General features: G+C 40.5%; 1 protein-coding gene across 2 annotated transcripts in view; it reads left to right on the top strand.

Moving 5' to 3' along the window:
- The window catches only part of LOC122816454 (cytochrome P450 3A9-like), a 473,820-nt gene that overhangs the window by 271,500 nt on the left and 176,251 nt on the right, over positions 1–26,069 (top strand). For both annotated transcript variants that reach the window (XM_044089262.1, XM_044089261.1), the window contains exon 12: positions 14,449–14,611. In XM_044089262.1, the coding sequence (XP_043945197.1) occupies positions 14,449–14,611 (163 nt within the window). The remainder of the gene's footprint in view (positions 1–14,448; positions 14,612–26,069) is intronic.

Below are 26,069 nucleotides of genomic sequence, written 5' to 3'. Positions count from 1 at the left end.
TGTGTTTCATCTCAATCTCTGTATCTTCAAAACAGGTTTGAGGGGTACACACGTGTTTAAACCCGGGGGGTTGTCAGCTCAGAAATCACCAATCCATTGTAACTCCTTATATTCCGTCTCTAACATAATATCCCATCTTTTATTATTCATTGCAACAGCCTGTATTACCAAGAAACAGAATGTATGTTGTAGATTTTGATGTACATGTTTGAACAAAGGGCTTTTCCCATCCTTTAAACAAATGTCACTAATATGCTTGGAGATCCATTCTTTTAGTTGCCGGTTTGTCTTGCCTACATAAAAACTGGGATACGATACAGTTAACAACATGCAATATAAATAACATTACATGTTTTACAGTCTGCATAAGAGTTCAGTTTATATTCTGTCAAGGTCACTGGATGTATAAAGCTCTGCATTGTCAATATGTATTTACACTTAGTACAGTTTCTACAGGGATAGGTGCCAGTTTTATTTGATTTTAACATGAATTGTTGTCATTGTTTTGTGCATAATAACTGCTTTAAATTTCTATTGTTTCTAAATGAGAACGCTGGAGTCCCACCTACTATACTACATATACCAGCATCACTTAGAAGGATATTCCAATTCCCTTTTATAATTTCACAAATATATCCAGCATCACTTGAGTAGGTGATACTAACTCTAATGAAGTTATTAAAAGATGAGTCAACTGCTTCACATGTACTACTGTCATACTTCTTAAATGAGTAGTACAGTTTGCGCTTAGTGGCCCTTTGTTTATTGACTTCAGTTAGTTATTTCTAAAAATTCTGTGGATTATATCCTCTGTGTTCAAACTGTTGTACTTCATAAGTAGCATCCATAAAATTGGCATCCCTTGTATGCAACCTGGAATATTGAAACAGTTGTCCTTTTATAATGTTATGGTAAATATATAGAGGGTGCATATACTATCTCTGGAACACAAATTGTTCTTCTTGTAGTCTTTATTGTAGATGGTGGTATTAATACCCTCTGTTTCAATTAACTCCAAGATGACATCTAGAAAATCAATAGTGGCATTTGCATACTGGAGTGTAAATCGCAAGAAGTCAGTAGTACGTTCCAGGTAATTCATAAAATCATGTAACATTTCTATGGACCCACTCCAGAGAATAAAAAAATATCCACAAATCTTTTATAAAAATTAAGATATTGACTGACGCCATTAACATTAAAAACAAACTTATTTTCCCTAAAGGCTAATGCTAAGTTGGCATAAATGTTGGCGCAGGGAATGCCCATGGCCACTCCCCATTTCTGCCAATATATATTATCCTCAAATAGGAAGATATTGTTTTCCAAGATAATATGCAACACTGAAGCAGTAGCTCAGTCTTTTCTTTGGAGAAAATCATCCTTTCAAGCAAAAAAGCTTTAATTGCTGAGATACCGTAGTCATTCTTACATCCAGAGTTACCATATGTAAATGTCGTAGATCATTCTGTGTAGTCAGATAGCCAGATAAACTGTCTAAAAGTCCTTAGTATCTCTCAAAACACTAGAAACAAAGGGAAGTGCCTTCTTCAGTTCTCTTTCTGTAAAAATTGATAGGGGTTCTGTTATCCATCTATCACCTGCTACTATGTGATGCAGGATCCCTATCATATGATAGAAACCTCATTTGACTGAAATGCATTTGACTGAAACTATAAGACTGAAATTTCAAAAGACTGAAAAGTCACTTGACTGAATCCCATAAGACTGAAACCCATAATACTGAATTTTAACATACTAAATTGTAAACTGGACCATATAAAACCAAACTAGGTGGGGGGCTATGCCACCCACACCCCCAATGTGGGGGGCTGTGCCCCCCACACACCCCCTAACTATATAAATTAACTCCAAGATTGCACTACAGTGGGAAAAATGGCATATACCTTTCATGTACCTTACAGTAGTCTACATGCTGCCACTACTTTGCCCTTTTCCCCACTGTAGTGCGACCCTAGAGTTAGTATATATAGTTAGGGAGTGTGTGGGGGGAACAGCCTCCCACCTTGGGGTGGTGTGGGGGTGTAGGCCCCCCCCCCACCTAGTCTGGTTTTATATGGCCCAGTTTAAAATTTAGTATGTTGAAATTGAGTATTATGGGTTTCAGTCTTATGGGTTTCAGTCAAGTGACTTTTCAGTCTTTTGAAATTTTTTGAAATTTTAGTTTTATGGTCTCAGTAAAATGAGTTTCAGTCAAATGAGATTTCTATCATATGATAGGGATCCATGACGCAGCGGTGGATTTTTAAGATCTTTATGAATCTTGGGAAGGCCTTTAATGATGGTTATAACTGGATAACTGACTTTAAAATATTCGTATAAAGATTCATTTATTTTACGTGACATCAGTAATTCATAAAATGCATCACTGATATCTTTTATAATTTTATTAACATTAATACGATTAATGGGTATGTATGTGTTGGTTTACTATCATAAATTCGAAAGTAAAAATAAATAATGTCTTTATTTTCGAATTTATGCATCGAAAATTAACATTTTAGAATAATAGTAAACTCGAAAACAAGGGTTTATTGTCGAAAATGTCGCTTGCGACATTTACGGCGATACACAGCACGCCCACCCTTCCCATAATCACCTACCTACCTAACTGAACACACAGTTATGCAGGGGGGCTGCACCCCCCTGCACCCCCCCTGTGGGGGGCTGTGCCCCCACACCCCCCCTAACTTAATATTCCAACTCCGAGATCGCACTACAGTGAGGAAAGGGATGCATTTCCCTAACCTCACTGTACCGCGATCCCCTCCCATGACCGAAAGTTAGAATTGCGAATGCACAGTTCATTCGCAATGCAAACCTTCGCTCATGTCACCTGCCGTAATATGAAGTATTCGAACATCTGATGTTCGAATACTTCATAGCAGTGCAAATGCACGTCGACATAATGATAGCAAACCGTATGTGTTAACATCATTCAGCATACTTTGCAACTTAAAAACATGATCATGTCTGTTTATAACACCAGGGATCCACCTTTATCAGCTGCACTAATTGTTAATGCTTGTTCTGTTCGTAATGTATTAAGGGCTGCTCTTTCCTCTTGGCTAATATTATGAAAATGATGTCTAGGCTTTTTAAGCTGTGTAGTGATGTTTGCTTCACATACCTTCAAAAATATATCAAGTGTCACATTGTTTTGCAGTATGAAAGTGCTAGGCTTGTTATAACTCTGTATTTCTGTCATTTCATTATTACCATAGTGGGTTTTTAGCATAACATTCTGAAAAAACATTCTTAAACTAATGAGGACGTCGCTCAGTCTAGAGGGAGTTGCAGGTATGAGGTATGAACTTAAGGCCTATATTCAGGAGCACAAGCCGTTGTGAAGTTAAGGCAAAATCACTTAAGTTAAATACTAAATAATTCTGGATGGCATCTAAAGCAGTTATTTTTCTGTTGAGATTTCCCTCCTCTTTCTGCCTCAAGAACGTACCTCTTTCCATATGGCATTTATCTGCAGAGGTAGAGAACCCACCAAAAAAATTAGTGGTAGCTTTATTATTAGATTTAGGTCTAGCCCCTTTTTCAATATTCAAATCAGCAGTCTGTTTAGTTGGTGGTAGACTCTTTGTTTTAGATCTAACCATTGTATCAGTGTGTATATAATTATCATGTTGTTCATTTACAGTTTTGCTGAATGCAAATTCCCATGTGAATCACTATTTACATGACTTGTCTGTTCTTTAGGCCATATAAACACCTTCCCAGACTTAAAATCAGCAAAATCACTGGCTAAATTTTTAGATTTTAATCTATCCTGCCTTGAATCAAAGGCCGACATGGCTAAATAAATTTCATCCAATATGGCCTATGTCAATCAGCTGTATATCTATTCTCAATGTCCCGCTGCAGAATTTCCACTCCAGAAAGTAATGCTCTCTCAGTGGGATCAAAATAATCCAATAACAGTGTAATATAACTAAAACTTGTCTCAATTGTTAATGAGTTGCCACTTTTTTAATAAATCCAGATGACTATTTCCGTATGTTGGCATAAGTAGAACTCTTAGGCCCCGCGAAATAATTTTATGATGAAGGCAAACTTCCAAGTGGAAGCGTTGCCATTGAAGTCTCTTCATTTTATATAGACTGTTTTCTAGAGTTCTGAAGGTAGTAAGAAAAGTTTCACAGTCACTTACATCTACTTGAATAAACTCCGGGTTTAAGTATAAGTGGATTTTCCTTCAACCTTATAATGTTAGATGAAGTATCATTAATGACCCCTGCAACCGTCTGCGGACGATAGTCAAGTTCAATTGCTGAAGTAGTAATTCCTTCTGCCATGTGTGACCAGTCTCCCGAAGTAGAAATGACAGACCAAAGCAAAACTAAAAACGTGGTCACCAATACCAGGTACTTGAATGTATATGGAAAACAATAAAATGAACAAAGTACCAGAGCCGCCACAGTTAAAAACAAAAATAAACTTTAATGTAAAGAGATGAGCACTTTCATGCAGTACCCATGCCCTTCTTCAGATCAATTAATGAAAGGAAAAAACATCACAATTTAAAACCACATAAACAACCAATCAAAATATCACTATTCATCACTACCGACCTTCCTTACCACTTTGAAGGGTCTTTCACAAGCTACTTGCAGCTTGTTGTATCTGACAGGAATGAGAACTATAACCTGCTGCCTCACAGCATACTCTCTAGCGTGAGCATTCCTGTCATACCAGACCTTTTTCTGTTGTTGGCCTTCTGCCAGGTTCTCCTGGGCCAAGCCCAGGAGTTCCCTGAGCCTTGTCCTGAGGTTTAGGACATATGCCACATCAGACTCCTTGTGGGATTCACAGTCACCCTCAATCTGATCGCAAATCAAATCTAGAGGTCCCTTCACTCTATGCCCATACAGCAACTCAGAAGGTGAAAAACCTGTGAATTCCTGAGGTACCTGTCAGTAAGAAAACAACAGATGGGGCAAATATTTGCCCCACTCCCTTTTAAACTGGTATGCAACTGCCCATAGCATAGTCTTTAGTGTAGAGTTTAACCTCTACACAAGACCTTTAGTCTGGGGATGGTAGGGGCTAGTCTTTAGGTGCTTTACCCCACAGTCCTTCCACAGACAAGCCAGCAGGTCTGATGTGAAAATGGCACCTCTGTCAGTCAATATTTCTTTTGGGAAACCTACCCTGCTGAAAATCTCTAACAAAGCATTTTCCACCTTTTCTGCCTTGATGGAGGACAGAGCCACTGTCTTAGGGTATCTGGTAGCATAATCTACTACCACTAGGATATACTTCTTCCCTGTGGAACTTGGGATATGCAGAGGTCCCACAATATCCATTTCTATCCTCTGAAATGGCTCTGCAATCACAAGCAAAGACATCAAAGAAGCCTTGACCTTGTCTCCTGCCTTGCCTACTTTTTGGCAGTGCTCACAGGTCCTGCAGTTCCCTGTTACATCCCTGGAAATCCCAGGCCAATAAAAGTTCTGCATAATACGTTTCTTTGTACACTTTATGCCCATATAACCTGCAAAGGGAATGTTATGGGCTATGGCTGGAAGTGTCACCCAGTGGACTCTATCAACTGCTGATTCTCCCACCCTCTAGCCCCCCCCCCATGGTCGAGTCTCTATACAGTAACTCTTTGTCCCAGTATACAGATTCCCCTTTTCCTTGACAATCAGAGACTCCCCAGACTCTAGAATAGACTGCCCATACATGTCAAGCAGAGCACCTCTTTGGCCCTCTTCAAAAGGAACCTTGACGATTGGATGGGAGATAAGAAATTCACCCTGGGGATCACGTCAGTTGCCCTGCTAGACAGGGGTCCAAGGAAGTAAATATTGTGGGAAGAAATAGCCAGGGAATTGTTATGGCTAGGCTTGTATAGGCCCTAGGTCCGATAGCCTAGTACCAACCTATGAAACTATAAACCTCCCTGGGTACCTCCCTCAAGCCTTGTAATGTAGGGTCTGAGAGAAGAGTCTGTCTCAGTACTCTCTCTTTGTAACTCTTCCTAGTTCCCCTTCCACAGGAAGTCTGGTATCTTCTGACTGTGGTGCCCCACTGTCAGCCTGGGTACTACTACTCACTTCTGCCCTTGCGGTCACTCTGTCCAAGGGAACATCAGTACCCACAAGCAGCTGTGGCTCACCTTCAGTCTCACTGCTACAGGGTAGCCCCTCCCTGAAGTAAACACCTCACCATTCCTGGCTTCAAGTGTGTGGTCTGTCTGGGTCCCACACAGGCTACCAGACCCACATACTTGTCTCCAAGTCTGACTGCATGTAACTCCATGCACAGAAGGTACTGTATTATCAGAATCATTCCCTATCAGGATATCTGCAAAGGTTTTTGGAATGGGGTCCCTCCTAAAGCTCTGACTGGAGTAGACTACCCGAGCAAGCAGTGCTCCTCTTTAACCATTACAGGATTCACAATGGTTATGTCAGAGGCTATGTCTGTCTTAGCAGTGGCCTGCTTTCCATCTATTAGGATAGGGTATAACTCCTTGTGGGTAGTTTGGCACCCTTGTTGTCTCCAGGCAACTTACTGCTGGCATTCTGTCAGCCCCACTTACTGGCTCCCCCAACTTTTGTTCCCTACCTTACCTCCATGAATATCTATATGCTACATGGCCCCACCCAGTTACATTTAAAACATTTAACCTTTGATCCTGGCTGTGTACCTGAAATAGTGGCTTCCCCCATTACTGGCGGACTCTGTTGGGGTGGTTTAGGCTGTCCACCATGGGTTCCCTTAGATCCATGTGCAGCACTGGGTATCCCTTTCCCATGCAGTGATGCCTTGCTTGCTAGGTATACGTCTCCCTATTTCCCCAACTCATCTGCGGTATTACTTTCTCTATCTGCCAACCAGATTCTCATGTCCTCAGGCAAAGTGCTAAGGGCTTGTTCCCTCAACAAAAGGTCTGCCAGTCTGTCAAAAGTGGTGACCTGACTCCCACTCACCCACTATGAAAATAAATGCTCAGTTCAGCAATATATTCACACACACTTTATCTGCCTTACACCTATGCTCACAAAACGTTTTTCTATAAGCTTCAAGTGTTAACATAAAATACTCTAATGAACAATTTTTAACTGTATTATAATTTAAGCAATCAGTATCAGACAATTTAGAAACAGCAGTTACAGCTTTACCATTTAGTTAGCAGGTCAGGAACTGAACCCAGAGCCCTTGGTCAACATTATAGGTTCATAGGTTCATACTAGGCTATCTGCCCTAGGGCATTTATAAGCCTAGCCAGAGTGTGTTTGGCTTTCGCCACCCATTTTAAATTAATTTTGCTATGCCCTTTTTCGAGGTTAGTATACTGTGCCTCTGTCTAACAGTGACACAGAAGTGATACCCGGGGTAAACCTACAATCTCCCATCCACTCATCAAGATTCCTGTTGAAGAGAGTCAGTGAGGGACTCTGCCTAACCTGGACTGGGATTTTATTCCAGAGTGAAGGGAGCCTCTGGGTTATGAATCTGTCCCTCCAGCATGTCCTATTTATTTCAGTGCTGAGGTTCAAGTCTGTCGAGCGTGTAGCTCAATGGGATTTGGATTTTCTGAGGTGCAGCATGTCCATTAATTCCGGGTTGGACATGGCTTTATACGTCAGGCACAAATCGCCTCTGAGCAGGCGGTATGCCACTGAGTGGAGCTGGAGTTTCTTTAACCGGGCAGCTTATGGCATCTGTTTGAGCCCTTTGATCCTCTTGGTGAGGTACTTTTGAGGTCTTTCCAGTTGCTGCAGGTGTCTGGTAAGGTACATCCCAAAAGGGGCATTGTACTCAATTATGGGCCTGATGAGGGATGAGTAAAGAGGCACGATGACCTCCCTAATCTAGATGTGAATCCTTCATGATTAGGTGGGCTATATAAAATGTTTTCTAACCACTTTGACCACGTGGTTGTCAAATGAGAGATTGCTATCAACTTGAGTCCCCAGGTCCCTAATTACTTCTTCTGTACTTAATGGATTACCACCTATGTGGTAATTTGTGGGCACTTTGTTTTTGCCAAAGGGGATGACTATACACTTTTTGGCGTTTAGCTTGAGGCCATGGCTCTGGCACCAGTTGTCTGTTTCTATGAGGCCCTTTTGGAGGATGCTTGTGTCGGCTGGAGAGTCGATTATGGCACCCAGTTTGCAGTCATCTGCGAACTTGGTCAGCCACAGTCCTTCCGTGTTGGCCTGTACTTCCAAGAAATATAAACCGAACAAGAGAGGTCCCAGGACTGAACCTTGTGGGACACCACTTGTAACTGGTTTGGAGTCTGACATGGCTCCAGCAATTCTAACCATGTGGGTTCTGTCCTTGAGCCAGTTTGCAACCCATCTAGTGATATAGGGGTTTATATTTAAGCTGGTGAGCTTATCTATAATGCCCGAGTGGGGCATTGCATCAAAGGCTTTTGCAAGGTCCAGGTAGGCTGTGTGGACCACCTTCCCCTCATCAATGGCCTTGCTGACTGTTTCAAAGAAATCAACCAGGTTTAAGAGGCAGGATCTGCCCTTAACAAAGCCGAACTGGGTAGGATCCAGTGTCTGTAGGTCCCCAATATCTTTATTTATGAGGTCCATGATGATCCTTTCCATAGCTTTGCAGACCAAGCTAGTCAGGCTGATGGGGCGATAGTTTCCAGGATCCGTTGAGGCACCACCTTTGTGGAGAGGGACCACTGTTGCCGTATGCCACTCTTTGGGTACATATCCTGTAGTAAGGCTGAGATTGAACAGTAGTTTTATGTTTGAGTTTAGCTCTTCTTGGAGTTCATGTAGGACGCAGCCCGGGACACCGTCTGGTCCCATTGATGCTGTGTTTTTTGCTTTGGAGAGGGCAGATCTTACCTGAGCATCTGAGATGTCAGGGAGGCAGCACTCTGCTGGGATAGATATTTACCCTTTTGATGGGGGGGGGGAGAAGTTTGTGCTGAACCTGTCAGCTAGGATGTTGGCAATGTCTGTGGGTTTGGTGTATTTTTTGTCATTTTGGACTAATTCTGAGCATATCTTTTACATACCATTTCAAACATATGAATAAAACTATCAAAATTATCACCCTCTGTAAATTGTGGAAGAAATGTACTGACCTTTATTGCTTCTAAGGTTCAATTATTCCCTTATGCATTACTTCCATGACCCCAGCGAAGAGTCAGCATCTCCTTTTCATGTTGCCTCTGCCTCTCATTTTCTTCTGCTTCCAGAGAACCTATGATAGCAAACTGACTTTTGACCACCATATTGCCGCTGTTGTACGGAAAGCTTTCTACATGGCCCACCTCATTTGTAAGGGTATCTCATCCAGGGAAAAGGTGGTCATAACATCCCTGTATTCTTCACTTATAAGACCAATTATTGAGTACAATACCCATTTCGGCATGTACCTCACAAAGCACATGTGGCAGCTGGGGAGACCACAGAGATTCCTCACCCAGAGAACCCAAGGCCTGAAATATCTACCCTACACAGATAGGCTAAAAGCCCTGTCTCTCTACTCAGTCTCCTACAGACTCTTCAGAGGTGACCTCTGTCTGGCATACTATGCAATCTCAGAGCCCGCCCTGATGGGACTGCCGCTTATCCACAAGTCAAATTCCACTCGAGTAACCTGATGCTCGACCTCAACCTGGTGTGTGACATTAATAGGACTTGTTGTTGGGACAGATTTGTGTCCCAGAGACTCCTCCTTTTGTGGAAAAGACTCCCTCTCCATGTAAGGTAGGGTACCTCATTAAACCTTTTTAAGTACAATCTGGATAATTGGATGGGTAACAGGAAATACACCCCTGGGATACCACCTGCATCCCTGCTGGACAGTGGCATAGGGTGCTGACTTGCTGGAACATGGGCTAAATTCTTTGCTAGGCTTGTAAGGGCCTCAGGTCCAATAGCCTAGTAACTTCCTATGATCCTATGTCTGAGTCTCTCTGCTGATTCTAATGCCATCTGTTTCTCCTTTTCGTCAGCCTCCAAACACCGAAGCCTCTCTGCTGATTCTACTTCCAACCATTTGGCTTCCAGTTTAAGTCTCTTTAACTCCAAATGGATTTTTAAGTCCTCTGGGGCAAAGTTGAACTGTCCATTTTCTGAGAGTCGTGCATCCCCAAGGCCAGTCTGTCTGTCTGCCTGGTTGCTGGTCTGTGATGTAGCTGTGACTAAGACTGCAACCATTTCAGCTTTAGTCAGGTTGGCATGCACCAGTTTTTTTTTTCTTGGCACATCTCAGCCAACTGTCTCCTTGTCAGCTTGCCATAATCCTCTTCTGGCATCCTTGCCTGCTCTCCCTGACTAAGCTAACAAAAAATAATAAAATTATTGTAATATGAAACTCTGAATGTCTACCGTGTGGCTGCTTGAGAGTACAAACACCTTATTTAGAGACTACTGTTTACAGGCTACAGGAGTTCAATACCCACACCACTGAATCCCAATATGTGGACATCCCACCCATGCCGACCAATAAATATGTGACGACTCACCATTGAACCAGTAATCAAGAAGCCTCAGTCCTCACCAACCAGGTGCACACACAGTATTTCCAGATGCAGTTCTCTGCATCAAGTTGAATTTCCCTTAAGAGCACACAGAGATCACAGTCAATCCAGGGCTGTTTTTTCTCTCTTTCTCCAGATCCCCAATAAGATTCCCCACTGGCACAGCTATAGAGTTGAGATCTCAACTGAGTGGCCAAACCAAGACCTCCAGCACCCTCTCTGTCCAACCAGTGCTTCATGTCACTGCCAAAGGGGCTGACACACACTCTTTGAGGTTTGATTTATATACACACACACACACACACACACACACACACACACACACACACACACACACACAGCTGGGAGAGGGTGGCACAGGTTTACTAGCTATGCCCCCTTTTGCCCAGACTATAAGGTAGTTATCACTGCCACCAGCCAACTCCTTATCAGATACTTTAAGGCCCTTAACAAAGGGTGTCCAGTCTTACTGTGTAATATTAATATTAATATTGACATCAGTATTAATATTAATATTAATACAAATGGTAGTTTGACCAAGAGCAAGGCTTTTAGGAGTGGCCCACTTAGTGTCACCAAATAAATATGCGAGTACTCTCAAAACTTAAATATCTCTAGACAGATCAGCCAGAATGAAAGGTATAAATATATTTAATAATAAATATTAAAAGAACAAGAAAATACTCAGTATATAATCACAGTGACATCAGAGATCAAAATCAGAGGAAATATTTAAAGCAACATTGCAGGGTAGTCTCAAATAAATAAAGAAAAATATCTAAGCTAAGCTTTGCTATATTCCTGACTTTATCCAAGAGAATTATACTGTTCCCTAGCAACGTATTTCATCAGAGCAAGGCAGATGTGGTGAGTGGTTCTTGTCAGGTCCAAGACAGAATACAGAATGCCCTGTTATCTCTAATAGACTTCTCAAATTAATATCTCAAATAGCATTGCTGGGATAGCTTGCAGAATGACATAATTTCTTGTCATCTGATTCTATTCCAGGTGAAACCCCACTGCTGAAATATGGCAATATTTAGCATCTACCTGTGAAAATACACAGACCTCAGATCTTTGGCAGATGCTGGAAGTCATAAAACAATTACATTCATCCACATTTCCAGACTGGTAATTATGTCACCCAAAGGAAACTACAGAAAGCTCCCTAGTACAGACATTATGTCTACGGCCTAGCCTATAAAGTAATTTAATTTCAGCATTTTTTCCAAAGTTAACCTCCCGTATTCCATTTTCCACTGTTAGAATATATACAGTTAAACAGTTACAATTGTGCATGTGCAGTTCTGTTCTTTTTCAGCAGGGCACACTGTGGTTACATTTAAGCACAAGCACTTTATAAGATACCGTTTTAACACACATGTCTATACAAACCAGTTTGATATACACATGACATACAGTTGTAATACAGTTGTAACTCAAGCATATCATATAAGTCATGTTGATATTCACAAATTACATACATTTACAAAATTCCAAATAACTGTGCTGGCAATATCCCCCTTTGTCACATATATGTATGCATATTTAAAAATAAAAAACAGAAAAACTAATAGTCCTAAAACTTCATTGATGAACTCAGTCATAATAATTTCCAAAAGTCATGAAACCCAGGTAATGTTCCAAAGCAACAAACCTTTATTTGTCACAGGCAAGCGATCCTCAGTAACAGTTTAACTCTAAAGAGACCCACGTGTTTTCTCATTTTTTGAATTTCTTTTGGCAATCAAATTTCAAGTTACCAGGGCAATATTAAAAAAAGTGCTATTTTTTTCTGGTTACTAGCCCAAACAATGGTTTCTGGAAACTAAGCCTGAATAAAGTAGTGTCCAAAATTTAAAAACATTGTTTTGAAAATCGTACTTAATTATCAATAACTTAAGACAGCAAATGCTGAGCAGAAAAGTTTCACCAGTAATGAGTAAGGCTTACTTCACACATGGTCAGACAGCAGTTTATGTATTAGACAGTGCGGATATTTACAAAATGCATTTATTAGCATTTTCTTTTTCCTTACTAGATGGTTTCACAAATGCCAGAAATAAAATTCTCTTTCTACACAATGGATGTTTGCATAGTTCAACTTAAATTTCAGTTTAATTTCAACATTATTAAACAGCTTAAACTCTAAGCTCAATTATAAGAAGAATAAGCAAAACATAAAGGCAAATTCCAGAATAATATTGATTAGAATACATTGCAGATATGATAAGATATATAAAATATGAGAACTTGGAGTAAATTTGAACTAATATTAATAAATAGATTCAGAAACCAAAGTGTCTCCAAAATACCAGAATAGTTGAAATAAAAACAAATTGTAGCCACTCGGGGTCCTAGTAAATTATCATTTCAGTAGTCCATGCACCACACAGAGATCTGATCAAATTGTGGCAAATATAATGTAATTTATAACTATGGTACAGCAACCTAACAGTTCAAGGTAGTTAAAAATTTGCTGAAGATGATAATATTTTAACATAGTCGAAGACCACAAACAATGGCAGACTCCTTGAATACACTGCAGCAAGGAAGTTGAAATGAGCCACCCATAGCATTTACTTAGGAACGCACAGTTCAACAAGCTAGAACACAAACCACAGTAGCAGTCCTCATAATTAACTTAATCCGCTAGGGGAATAATAGCACTCTTCCAGCCAAATAGCAGCTTTCCTCAAAAGGGGTGTAGCCAATAGCATTCTCTGAAAAAAACAGCAGAATTCTTTAAATGGTAACACTAGTGTTACACAATCTGCTGTAGTATTTGCAAAACTGTAAAGTTCTTTCTAGTTGGAATAAGGAGTCAGTAATATAACCACAATAATAAAACAAACAGCAAAATTGCAAAACGCCGAATTCAAGCAATAAAATAGCTTGAAAATAAAACTATAGAGGGTCCATAGCAGCCAGCTGCCACCATCTTCAGACATGCTCAAACCTGAAAGCTTGTATGTACAAACTAACTCATTATAAAGGGTTAAAGCTGTAGTTTATGCCAAGGATATCTTGTCATGAAGTGATGTTGGATGCATTTTAGTGCAGGCTGTTTCCAGTCTGGAACTGGAGGCATTTCTTTCTAGGACTTACTTTCATGAATGTGCCTCTGATATCTCAGTGCCAATATGTTCTAATGAATTCAGCTGTCTACTGCATGGATCTTTCTATGTTGGTAATTGTTCTTTACCACCATTAAAATTACATCATTTAGGCAATAAAGTAGCACTGTTTGAGTATTGTTTTTAGAAGATGTGTATAATGAAAGTATCAACTTTAATTTACCATGGACCGATACCCTCATTTTCTCTGATCTCAGTTTCCAGTCACCCCATTGGACCACTGCAGCACTTAAGCAGAAGAAATTGTTTTAAAAGTATTTTCAGAAAGATGCTGTATCCCCTGTACCTTGCAATGTAGAGGCTGATCCCCACTTTCACAGTCTCCAAATACAGGGCCTCTGAGTTCCCACAGACATGGAAAAAAGAAAAATAGAATTTTCTTTATTATAGCACTTTATCCAAACCTTTGCAGTCTAAATGAAATCATGTCTGAGGTTTTGTTTAACATGACATTTTGCTTTTCCTTCTGTTTGCCCTACTGACTTCTGAGCTCTGATGACAAGATGAACATGTACATCCACAATTTAGTCAAACTGTTGTACTTAGACAGCAAATTGTGCAAAATAGTTAACTCGATTTTGCATCAGAGTTACATAGTTTAATGCAACTTATTTTCAATATACATTCTAAGGAAATATAATTAATGCAACTTATTTTCAATATATATTCTAAGGAAATATAATAACTTCCATTTATTAGTAAAATTCAGTCTATATTGGTATATGTATTTGAGTATGTATATGAAACATACTGTATCTAGACTCTGTTTCTGACAGCTTTTCTTTATTTCTACAAAAACAGATTCACTAAAGAAAACAAAGAAACTAGGGATCAATATGCTCATCTGCCATTTGGGACTGGTCCCCGAAACTGCATTGGAATGCGATTTGCCCTTCTTAACGTGAAACTGGCAATCACATCAATACTACAGAACTTTACCTTTGTACCATGCAAAGAAACCCCGGTAAGAAATGAAGCTGGACTGTTAATGTTTCTCATACATGAATAAGTATGTATAATGTTCTGCAACAGAGGATAATTTTACCATACTATTTTAGGTTTGCCATATTTATATTGATTTGAAAAAAATATATATATATATATATATATATATATATATATATATATATATATATATATATATTCTGGTACAGAATGGCATAACAGTCATTTTCATGTGCAGAGTGAAAGCAATATGTCAGTTATAAAGCAAACATCAGGAATCTGCATTAGCTGAGAAGCCATTTGTCAAGTATTAAAAGAGTGGAAACTACAAACCTGGCACCAAAACATTGCCTTATTATTATTATAAGATTTGTATTGTATTATAGTAGACAAACTTAATTTACACAAATATGAAACCAGTATACATCACAGACCAGTCTATCAATTACATCCTTCAAGGGGTTGGGAGGGTGGCCTAATGGTTAAGGTGTTTGCTTACAAGCAAAATGTGCAGGGTTTGAGTCTCACAAGGATAATTAGCTAGGCTTCAAATGGCTTGCAAGGGCAGTTAGCCTAGTACTAACCTATGAACCTATTTTAACTAAAATCCACATATCTTCTACATTAGTCTCCATATCCTTCTATTCGTTGTCTTTTTCCAACTACACATTAATGAATGTTTACTTCTCTGGTATCAGACATCAAACTTTTCACAGAAGCAACCTGTTTATAAGTTCATACATTCATAAGTAAGTACTAGGTAGTCAGTCTCCAAACTGTTTCAAGCCTAGCCAAAAAAAAAAATATGCAAAATTTTCATCTAGCCTCAAGGAGGGCAAGACAAGATAGATTTGGGGAAAATTTGAGGCTACCCATCCAAATATCTAGGTTTACCTTGAAGGTGGAAAGAGTGAGTTTGTTCCAGAGGTGAGGGATACATTGGGATATGAATCTATCATGCCAGTTTGTCTTATTTATCTGCTGATGAAAGTTTAGTTCCTTTAACTGAGTATTTGATGGACCATTACTTCTGCAAAGGAAAGGAAAATAGGGCTGGATCTTTCATGGCACAAAAGGCTAGACATATATGTCCACGATGGAGTCTGTAAGAGATTGAGTACAGAAAAAGGGCTGCCAGCCTGTCCTGATAACTAATATTTTTGAGGCCACTGATCTTTTTAGTTATGAATCTCTGAGGTCTTTCAAGTTGTGTGATATGTTTAGACATGTTTAGATAAATACATGCCAAAGGTGCGGTCTGTGCAATAATGGGTCTGATAAGATATGAGTAATGGTAAATTAAGACTTCTTTAGATTTAGTGGAAATGCCTTTGGAAATTAGATTGGCCGGATAAAAGGCTTTCCAGACTCCTGTGGAAACATGATTGTCAAATGATAAGGAATTATCAACAAGAGTATCCAGATCCCTTATAACAGTGTCTGATTGGAGGGGTCCAGCTCCTATGTGGTAAGCGAAACCATTTTGTTTACCAAAACAAACAATTTTTTGCATTTAATTTGAGACTATTGTTCTTGCACCAGTTGTTGGCATGCTCTAAACCATGTTGGAGCAATTGTGACCCAGTTGAAGATCGAATAACAACACTCAATTTACAGTTATCTGCAAATCTAGTTAACCATAAACCAGAAATGCTGTCCTGAAGGTCTGATAAATATACTCCATATAGTTAAGGGTCCAAACTGAGCTGTGTGGTACACCACTGGTAGCTGTTTTGCCTTCAGAAGTAGCACCTGCTACTCTAACCACATGGGTTCTGTCAAACAACCAGTTAGCTATCCATCACATAATATAAGGATTTATATTCATATTTGCAAGTCTCTTAATATTGCTTGCTTGGGGAAGAGTGTTAAAGGTTTTGGTCAGGTCTAGATATGTTGTATGCGCTGCATAACCAATGCCGACTGCATCAGTTACTTTTTCAAAGAAATGAATGAGGTTAAAGAGTTAGGACCTTCCTTTGATAAAGCCAAACTGATAAGGGTCCAAGGCTGAAATATTTTTAATGTCCAGATAAATTAAATCTAAAATATGAAGATAGTGAGACTAATGGGTCTATAGTTACCAGAGTCTGTGGTTGGGCCACCCTTGTGTAATGGCATTACAATGGCTGTTTTTTAGGATTCAGGAATGTAATCAATAGAAAGGCTTAGATTAATCAGTTTAAGTAGTGGTTCAAAAAGGCCATATTTGGCACTGATAATGATGCAACCTGGTATGTTGTCAGGGCCCATGGATGAAATATTCTCAGTTTTTGAAAGGGCTGAGAGAACTTATTCCATAGCAATATCTCTAAAGCAAATTTCACACTCCTCAAAACCGAGGTGGAATCCTTCAAAGCCATTGGGCCTGTTGAAAATACAGCCCAGACCACAGAATCCTTTATAAACACATTCTATGAACACCTTCAGGAATGCATGGGTCATGCAATCCCATATAAAACCAAGACCCAATCCTCCAAAGGCAGACGTCCTGTCTGGTGGACCCCAGCCATAAACAAACTATACAATAGAAGGAGGAAACTACTACATGATAGAGCAAAATCCCAAAAAGAGAAAGCATCTCTGATCAGTATTAGCAAAAAACTACGGGCACTCATAAAATCGTCTAAGGCCAGTTTCGAGAGAAAAATTGCACAGGACACTAAGGATAATCACAAGGCTTTCTTTAGTTATGTTAGGAACCTGGGTGGGAATTCCCAGATATGCTCAGAATTAGTCCAAAATGACAAAAATACACGAACCCACAGACATTGCCAACATCCTAGCTGACAGGTTCAGCGCAAACCCCCACCAAAAGGGCAAATATCTATCCCAGCAGAGTGCTGCCCCTGACATCTCAGATGCTCAGGTAAGAGCCGCCTCTCCAAAGCAAAAACACAGCATCAATGGGACTAGACGGTGTCCCGGCTGCCCTACATGAACTCCAAGAAGAGCTAAACCCAAACATAAAACTACTGTTCAATCTCAGCCTTACTACAGGATATGTACCCAAAGAGTGGCGTACAGCAACAGTGGTCCCTCTCCACAAAGGTGGTGCCTCAACGGATCCTGGAAACTATCGCCCCATAAGCCTGACTAGCTTGGTCTGCAAAGCTATGGAAAGGATCATCATGGACCTCATAAATAAAGATATTGGGGACCTACAGACACTGGATCCTACCCAGTTCGGCTTTGTTAAGGGCAGATCCTGCCTCTTAAACCTGGTCGATTTCTTTGAAACAGTCACCAAGGCCATTGACGAGGGGAAGGTGGTCCACTCAGCCTACCTGGACCTCACAAAAGCCTTCGATACAATACCCCACTCGGGAATTATAGATAAGCTCACCAGCTTAAATATAAACCCCTATGTCACTAGATGGGTTGCAAACTGGCTCAAGGACAGAACTCACATGTTTAGAATTACTGGAGCCATGTCAGACTCCAAACCAGTTACAAGTGGCGTCCCACAAGGCTCAGTCCTGGGACCTCTCTTGTTAGGTATATATTTCTCGGAGGTACAGGCCAACACGGAAGGACTGTGGCTGACCAAGTTTGCAGATGCTTGCAAACTGGGTGCCATAATCGACTCTCCAGCCGACACAAGCATCCTCCAAAAGGGCCTCATAGAAACAGACAACTGGTGCCAGAGCCATGGCCTCAAGCTAAACGCCAAAAAGTGTATAGTCATCCCCTTTGGCAAAAACAAAGTGCCCACAAATTACCACATAGGTGGTAATCCATTAAGTACAGAAGAAGTAATTAGGGACCTGGGGACCCAAGTTGATAGCAATCTCTCATTTGACAACCACGTGGCCAAAGTGGTTAGAAAAACATTTTATATAGCCCACCTAATCATGAAGGGATTCACATCTAGATCCGGGGAGGTCATCGTGCCTCTTTACTCATCCCTCATCAGGCCCATAATTGAGTACAATGCCCCTTTTGGGATGTACCTTACCAGACACCTGCAGCAACTGGAAAGACCCGAAAAGTACCTCACCAAGAGGATCAAAGGACTCAAACAGATGCCATATTCTGCCCGGTTAAACAAACTCCAGCTCTACTCAGTGGCATACCAGCTGCTCAGAGGCGATCTGTGCCTGACGTATAAAGCCATGTCCAACCCGGAATTAATGGACATGCTGCACCTCAGAAAATCCAAATTCCATCGAGCTACGCGCTCGAGAGACTTGAACCTCAGCACTGAAATAAATAGGACATGCTGGAGGGACAGATTCATAACCCAGAGGCTCCCTTCACTCTGGAATAAAATCCCAGTCCAGGTTAGGCAGAGTCCCTCATTGACTCTCTTCAACAGGAATCTTGATGAGTGGATGGGAGATCGTAGGTTTATCCCGGGTATCACTTCTGTGTCACTGTTAGACAGAGGCACGGTATACTAACCTCGAAAAAGGGCATAGCAAAATTAATTTAAAATGGATGGCGAAAGCCAAACACACTCTGGCTAGGCTTATAAATGCCCTAGGGCAGATAACCTAGTATGAACCTATGAACCTATGAATATAAGGGAGTGACTGGGATTATGGAACCTATGGGATAGTTGTAACTGAGTGGAGTAAAATTTGCACTAAATATTTAGCTAGCTAGTTTATTAGCTATTTATTTTGGGTCAGAGTGTGGTAGTATTATGGACTAACTCCAAACATAGTTAAAGAATAATTTGCTGTTATTTTTGGTTTTAGTGGCTATTTAAGTTCATACTCAGGTGGTTCCCTTAAGATTTTTTTGGGCTTGCTTAAGTCTTCTCTTAAGGTAGGTAGAATGAGACCTCTTATAATAATTAAGCAGTTTCTTTCTCTTCTTATGTAATTTATGTATACGGATATTCCACCACAGGGGGTTGTTTTTAAACTTCTCATTATATTTGTTGCAAATAGGGACTGCCTTATCCATACAACTATTTAAGTGGATGTAGACGTCAGAGGCATAGGTAGCAGCTTTAGCAATAAGGTCCTTTAGAGGAGGATTATAGCAGAATTTGTTTGTTATCAAATAATAGAAGAAGGTTTGCTTTTGAGAAGTCCCTAAACACAGAGCTATTTACAGGGGAAGTACCACTTTTTTAAAGCTAAAGGTCACTAAATTATGGTCTGATTTAACAAGACATGATGATACACAAAGAACTGTGCAAGAAATGGCCATATTTCTGAGGACTAGATCCAGGATATTGGGGCCTGTAACAGAATGGTTACTATTTGTGAAAGATAGCTAACATTTACAATGTCAAGGAAGTGCTGGGCATGCCGACCATTGGCAGCGTAGGTCAACCAGGTTATTGATGAATAGCTGATGTCCCCAAGTAAATAGGTCTTGGGTTTAGGGAATTTCAGCTAATGTGTTAAGATAGTTATCATCCTCAGAAGGGGAAATAGAAGGTGTTTTATAGCTAGTTATGAAGTCATAATTAGTCTTGTTTAGGGTGATTTCGACTTCTAGGAGTTTACATGTGGTGTCCCAAGGAATATATCATGAGGCAATGTTATCCTTTTCAAATACTGATGTTCCCTCACAATTACCAGAAGGTCTGAAGACATGATAGGCATTATACCCAGGAACAGCAGGAGTGCTTACCCAGGAACAGCAGGAGTGCTTACCCAGGAACAGCAGGAGTGCTTACCCAGGAACAGCAGGAGTGCTTACCCAGGAACAGAGGGAGTGCTTACCCAGGAACAGCAGGAGTGCTTACCCAGGAACAGAGGGAGTGCTTACCCAGGAACAGCGGGAGTGCTTACCCAGGAACAGAGGGAGTGCTTACCCAGGAACAGCAGGAGTGCTTACCCAGGAACAGCAGGAGTGCTTACCCAGGAACAGAGGGAGTGCTTACCCAGGAACAGCAGGAGTGCTTACCCAGGAACAGCAGGAGTGCTTACCCAGGAACAGCAGGAATGCTTACCCAGGAACAGCAGGAGTGCTTACCCAGGAACAGCGGGAGTGCTTACCCAGGAACAGAAGGAGTGCTTACCCAGGAACAGAGGGAGTGCTTACCCAGGAACAGCGGGAGTGCTTACCCAGGAACAGCAGGAGTGCTTAACTAGGAACAGCGGGAGTGCTTACCCAGGAACATAGGGAGTGCTTACCCAGGAACAGAGGGAGTGCTTACCCAGGAACAGAGGGAGTGCTTACCCAGGAACAGCGGGAGTGCTTACCCAGGAACAGCGGGAGTGCTTACCCAGGAACAGCAGGAGTGCTTACCCAGGAACAGCGGGAGTGCTTACCCAGGAACAGAGGGAGTGCTTACCCAGGAACAGAGGGAGTACTTACCCAGGAACAGCAGGAGTGCTTACCCAGGAACAGCGGGAGTGCTTACCCAGGAACAGCGGGAGTGCTTACCCAGGAACAGAGGGAGTGCTTACCCAGGAACAGCGGGAGTGCTTACCCAGGAACAGCGGGAGTGCTTACCCAGGAACAGCAGGAGTGCTTAAATAGGAACAGCGGGAGTGCTTACCCAGGAACATAGGGAGTGCTTACCCAGGAACAGAGGGAGTACTTACCCAGGAACAGAGGGAGTACTTACCCAGGAACAGCAGGAGTGTTTACCCAGGAGCAGTGGGAGTGCTTACCCAGGAACAGCGGGAGTGCTTACCCAGGAACAGAGGGAGTACTTACCCAGGAACAGCGGGAGTGTTTTCATTGTTCTACATATATGAATCTGTTTAAGTTGCAGAAAATCCTTTGGTGAAATGTACACATTTTTTGTTTGTTTATTTGTTTGTTTGTTCAACTGTCTGAATTCCATTCCTTCAAGGGAGGAGCCTACCTGCAATGAGGTGATCTCCCTTCTCCTAAAGATGCAGTGACAACTGAAATGATTCAAATGGGAAGGGGCTACAGAAGACACAGTCTGCTGCAAAGGAGGTGTGACGATTTTGTCCCTGACAAGCATCAGCTGTTTTCAGACTACTTTGAATACCCTTTTGGAATTCTGTTTTCATTCAAAGCAACATTCAGAGAGCTATCCTTTGAGAATCTGACTTGCTGTCTCCATATTCGATACTGTCATGTCAGTCAGAGGTTGTACAGTCAGAGTCAGCTGTAGTTATTATTAAGTTGTGCATGGTAATTCAGCTTCAATTGTGGTTTGTCAAGGAGAGGTATGCATGTAGGTGAATCATCTTATTTCATCATCTTCTTTCGGCTGTTCCCGTTAGGGGTTGCCACAGCAGATCACCTGTTTCCATTTCTTCCTGCCCTCTGCATCTTGCTCTGTCACACCAACCACCTGCATGTCCTCTCTCACCACATCCATAAACCTTATCTTAGGCCTTCCTCTTTTCCTGTTACCTGGTAGCTTCATCCTTAGCATCTTTTTCCCAATATACTCAGCATCCCTCCTAAGCACATGTCCAAACCAATGTAATTGTGCCTCTCTGGCTTTGTCTCCAAACCTTCCAACCTGGGCTGACCCTCTAATATACTTATTCCTAATCTTGTCCAACCTCATCACACCCAGTGCAAATCTTAACATCTTTAATTCTGCCACATCCAGCTCAAACTCCTGCCTTTTTGTCAATGTCACTGTCTCCAACCCATATAACATAGCTGATCTCACTACCCTCTTGTAGACCTTACCTTTCACTCTTACAGGTACTCGTCTGTCACAAATCACTCGTAACACTCTTCTCCACCCACTCCATCCTGCCTGTACTCTCTTCTTCACCTCTCTTCCACACTCACCGTTACTCTGAACTATTGACCCCAAGTATTTAAACTCATGCAACTTCGCCACCTCTACTCCTTGCATCCTCACCATTCCTCTATCCTCCCTCTCATTCACACACATATATTCTGTCTTAGTCCTGCTGACCTTCATTCCTCTTCTCTCTAGAGCATATCTCCATCTCTCCAGGGTCTCCTCCACCTGTTCCCTACTCTCACTACAGATCACAAGGTCATCTGCAAACATCATAGTCTGTTCTCGTCTGTCAACCTGTCCATCACCATTGCAAATAAGAAAGGGCTCAGAGCTGATCCTTGATGCAAACCGACCTCCACCTTAAATGCAAGTAGGTGAATGGACTATAAGAAATACAGCGCTTTCAAACAAGATCAGCTTTGCAGGAGATTCATTAAAGGTTATAGAGACTGAGCTGTGTCAGTGTGAAACCTCTTCACCCCACATAGTCATCATTTCTTGTACACATTATGTTAGTAGTTTCAAGATATTTTGTAGGCATTTCAGTTTTTTAATTGTTGATCTGTTTTATTCATAGTTTTCTGACACAGGTTGCATTGCTCTTTACTTTACATAGCTCTGAACAACAGGTAAGCAAAAATGCATAAATGCCTACATACATTTTACAAGTAGTGGAAGACAGTGGTCTCTGTAATCTGTCTATTTATAGCAACTAGTGCTTTACAGATGCACTGCTTCTGCTATCTGCTTCATGTCTCCCAATCTTTCTTGAATGTCTTTTTTGATTTTCACCACTCTACCTGTTTTAGAACCTCATTTCATCTGTCCAGTATCTTTTCCACGAAGTAGTATTTATTTAAATCTATAGTTAAATTGGGACCCTCTAATTATAAACTGCATCTTTCCCAAATCTGTCTGTATTAAGTTGTCTTGAATGTTCCATTGATTGCTTTGTAAATTCAAATCCTGTCCCTCTCCTGTTTCTCTCCTAACTTCTACATAGTATGGTTCCAAACTTGTCTAATCTCTTCTCACATAAAAGTCTCACTAACAAGATTACATACCTGGTTGCCTTGTCCTGTACTGTTTCCAGCAGCTTAGAATCTTTCAGCATATATAGCGTCCAGTTAGAATCTCATAAGTGTTTATAGATTGGGAGAATTATCTCCCTTTCTCTGAAATATTGTCCTCTTATTATGTGGTCTAGCATTCTGGATTTAACTGCCACTGCTTTCCTGCTGTGGTTCTGGCTGTTTGACCCAACTATGAAGGCAGGTTTATATTGCTTCATTGAAAACTAACTTCATTGAACGTTCACATCAGAAAACATGTTTCCCAGGGAAGAGAGTTACTTGGCCAACATACCGACCGTCACACACATACTGCAGTATATTAAACACACCAAGATGGGGGTTATGCCCCCACACCCTACAATGTGGAGGCTGTGTCTTCCACACACCCTTACTTATATATACCAACTCTGCGATCGCACTAGATTGGGCGGAAGGGCAAATTTCCTAATGCTGGCCAAGGAACTCACTGCCATCAGAAAAATGTTTGTTGACGTGAACATTCGATGAACAGCTGTTTGCTGAAGTTAGTTTTCGATGAATTAATATAGACCCATGAAGGTCCCATTCATTTCTGGATAATATAGTGAAAATGAAATAGACCAGACCTGAAATAACATAAACAAATGACACCAAAAGCTGATATATTGAGAAAGGATGAAAAAAGTTTAAACCAGACAATAAAATTAAATCAACATAAATAATGCATGATACAATCAGGGAGAACATTTTATGGGAGGGACTATGCCTCTACTACACTCCCAACACCCTTTAGGGAACTAATCCTGCTCTAATGATATATTTTCTGGGGATGGGGGCCTAACTTTACTTTTGTGTGGCTGATATACTTTAATATAATGCAGATATGACCACCCCCCCATACTCAAGGTGGTGTAAATTCAGAATTAGTGTATTTAAGCCAGGTGAAGAATCAGGAGGGTTACTGTGACAATCTATAATAATTTACTTGGCAGCATTAAGTATAAGAGGTTAGGAGTGAACAAAACTGAATGAATGAATAGTAGACTGTCTATTTATCTACATGTAGATAGATAAATACATAGCTCGATAGGCTGATAGATAGAGGTTTTGTTGGTTTGGTCATCATTTTTTAATTGACCACATTTGGTTGATTATACAGATAGTCGACAGGAGTTCATGAGCCCCTCATGTGGGCAGTGCGGGAGGGATTGCCGCCTGCAAAAAGCAATGTTTTAAAGTTGCATGCTCTGTGATGCTTCCTCTGCACATGTGTACTAGGAAGTCAATGTTTCTTTCCATTTTGTAGAAACAAACAAAAACAGGTACCGGACCACTGGATAAAGGAACTCCAAAGATTTATTTAGAATGTAAAGCGCTTTTCGTCTTCCATATTAGGAAGACTTCTTCAGACAAAGTAAAGATTCATTCAACACAATTTAAAAATAAAAAGGTGCCAAAGCAGTGCAACACAAATTACATACAGCTGCCATCAATTAAAACTCACTCTCATCATGCTGATGTTAAAGGTATACTGATGTATATCACTTCGTAAAAAAACAAGTTACTAAACTCACAATCTTATGATTCATAAAATCGGAAGTATGTTTATACACAATATAAATAAATAAAAGAAACTCTTAAATGCAGTATAGGCATTTCTGTATAAATAAGAGTGAACATCGTAACAGACACATAAAATTCATAGTACATCCGCTTAGGAATAACAACATGATAAAAACCTCTCTTAAAAACAAAGGCAATGCCAACTTCAAAAACAAGGGGTCCAGCTCCTTAGATTAGAATGTCAGTTAATACCATCACAACAACCATAATAATAAATGCCCCCCTGACGAAAAAATAAAGAGTGTGCGTCTCAAATGCAGTGTTACCATACGCATGAAAAGTAAACAATACAATAACTTCACTGTAAATCTGAAGCGGCTGATATTCAAAAGCATTACAAATGGTGTGCATTGCATTTCCTTACATACTAAAACAATCCTGTGAAAGTCAAATTTCTAGAAAAAACAAATTTCTAGAAAAAACAAATTGAAAAGCTAAATAAGGTAAAATAAATGCACCTCACACTCTGAAATGTGAATCCATATGTAGGACAGTATAACTAGCTGCTACTGTTGTTAAAGTAAAAAGGAAATGCTACATAAATATAGCTAAACATGAATTTCCAAGTTTTCAAGCCGTCGCTGCTGTTCAGCTCATTGTACACCCCCAATGGAAGGCGACAAGTTCTCTCAGCCGAGGAAAAAGGGAAAACATTCCTCTAATAAAATAGAAAAAGGTCTATCCTCTACATGAAAAAACAGCAGGACCCAAAGCGCCACTACTAATGAATTGTCTCCTTAGACCTTAGTGTGTAAAACAAAGTGCCCATGCTGGGGTTCTTATAAGTGTTGAAATACATCATCAGGTATTACTTGGTTCGAATTAACATAATAAATGACCGTAGTGACTGAACAATGAGATGTAAATGTAAATGTATCAAGCATTCATATAAATACTGATTTGTAAACTATGTTAAAATAAAAATAAAAATAAATATAAATAATCATGTGTTACAGTTGCTACTAATACTGATCAAAGCTCATGTTTACATAGTAGCAAAGTGGAATGTGTATGTAGGAAGGTAGTTTAGAATATGAAAAAAATATACAGCTGAGTAAAAAAATAATAATATTACAATGAAACTGTGTCAGAAATAAGGAAACAGTGTCAGAGTTACCACAAAAAAAGGCAAAAACATCAGCGTATAC

This window comes from Protopterus annectens, chromosome 12.part0 (genome assembly GCF_019279795.1).
Source record: "Protopterus annectens isolate FY-2018-M chromosome 12.part0, PAN1.0, whole genome shotgun sequence".
In the NCBI taxonomy this organism is placed as follows: domain Eukaryota; kingdom Metazoa; phylum Chordata; order Ceratodontiformes; family Protopteridae; genus Protopterus; species Protopterus annectens.
Note: the sequence above shows the minus strand (reverse complement) of the source record. Positions and strands in the feature narration are given on the sequence as shown.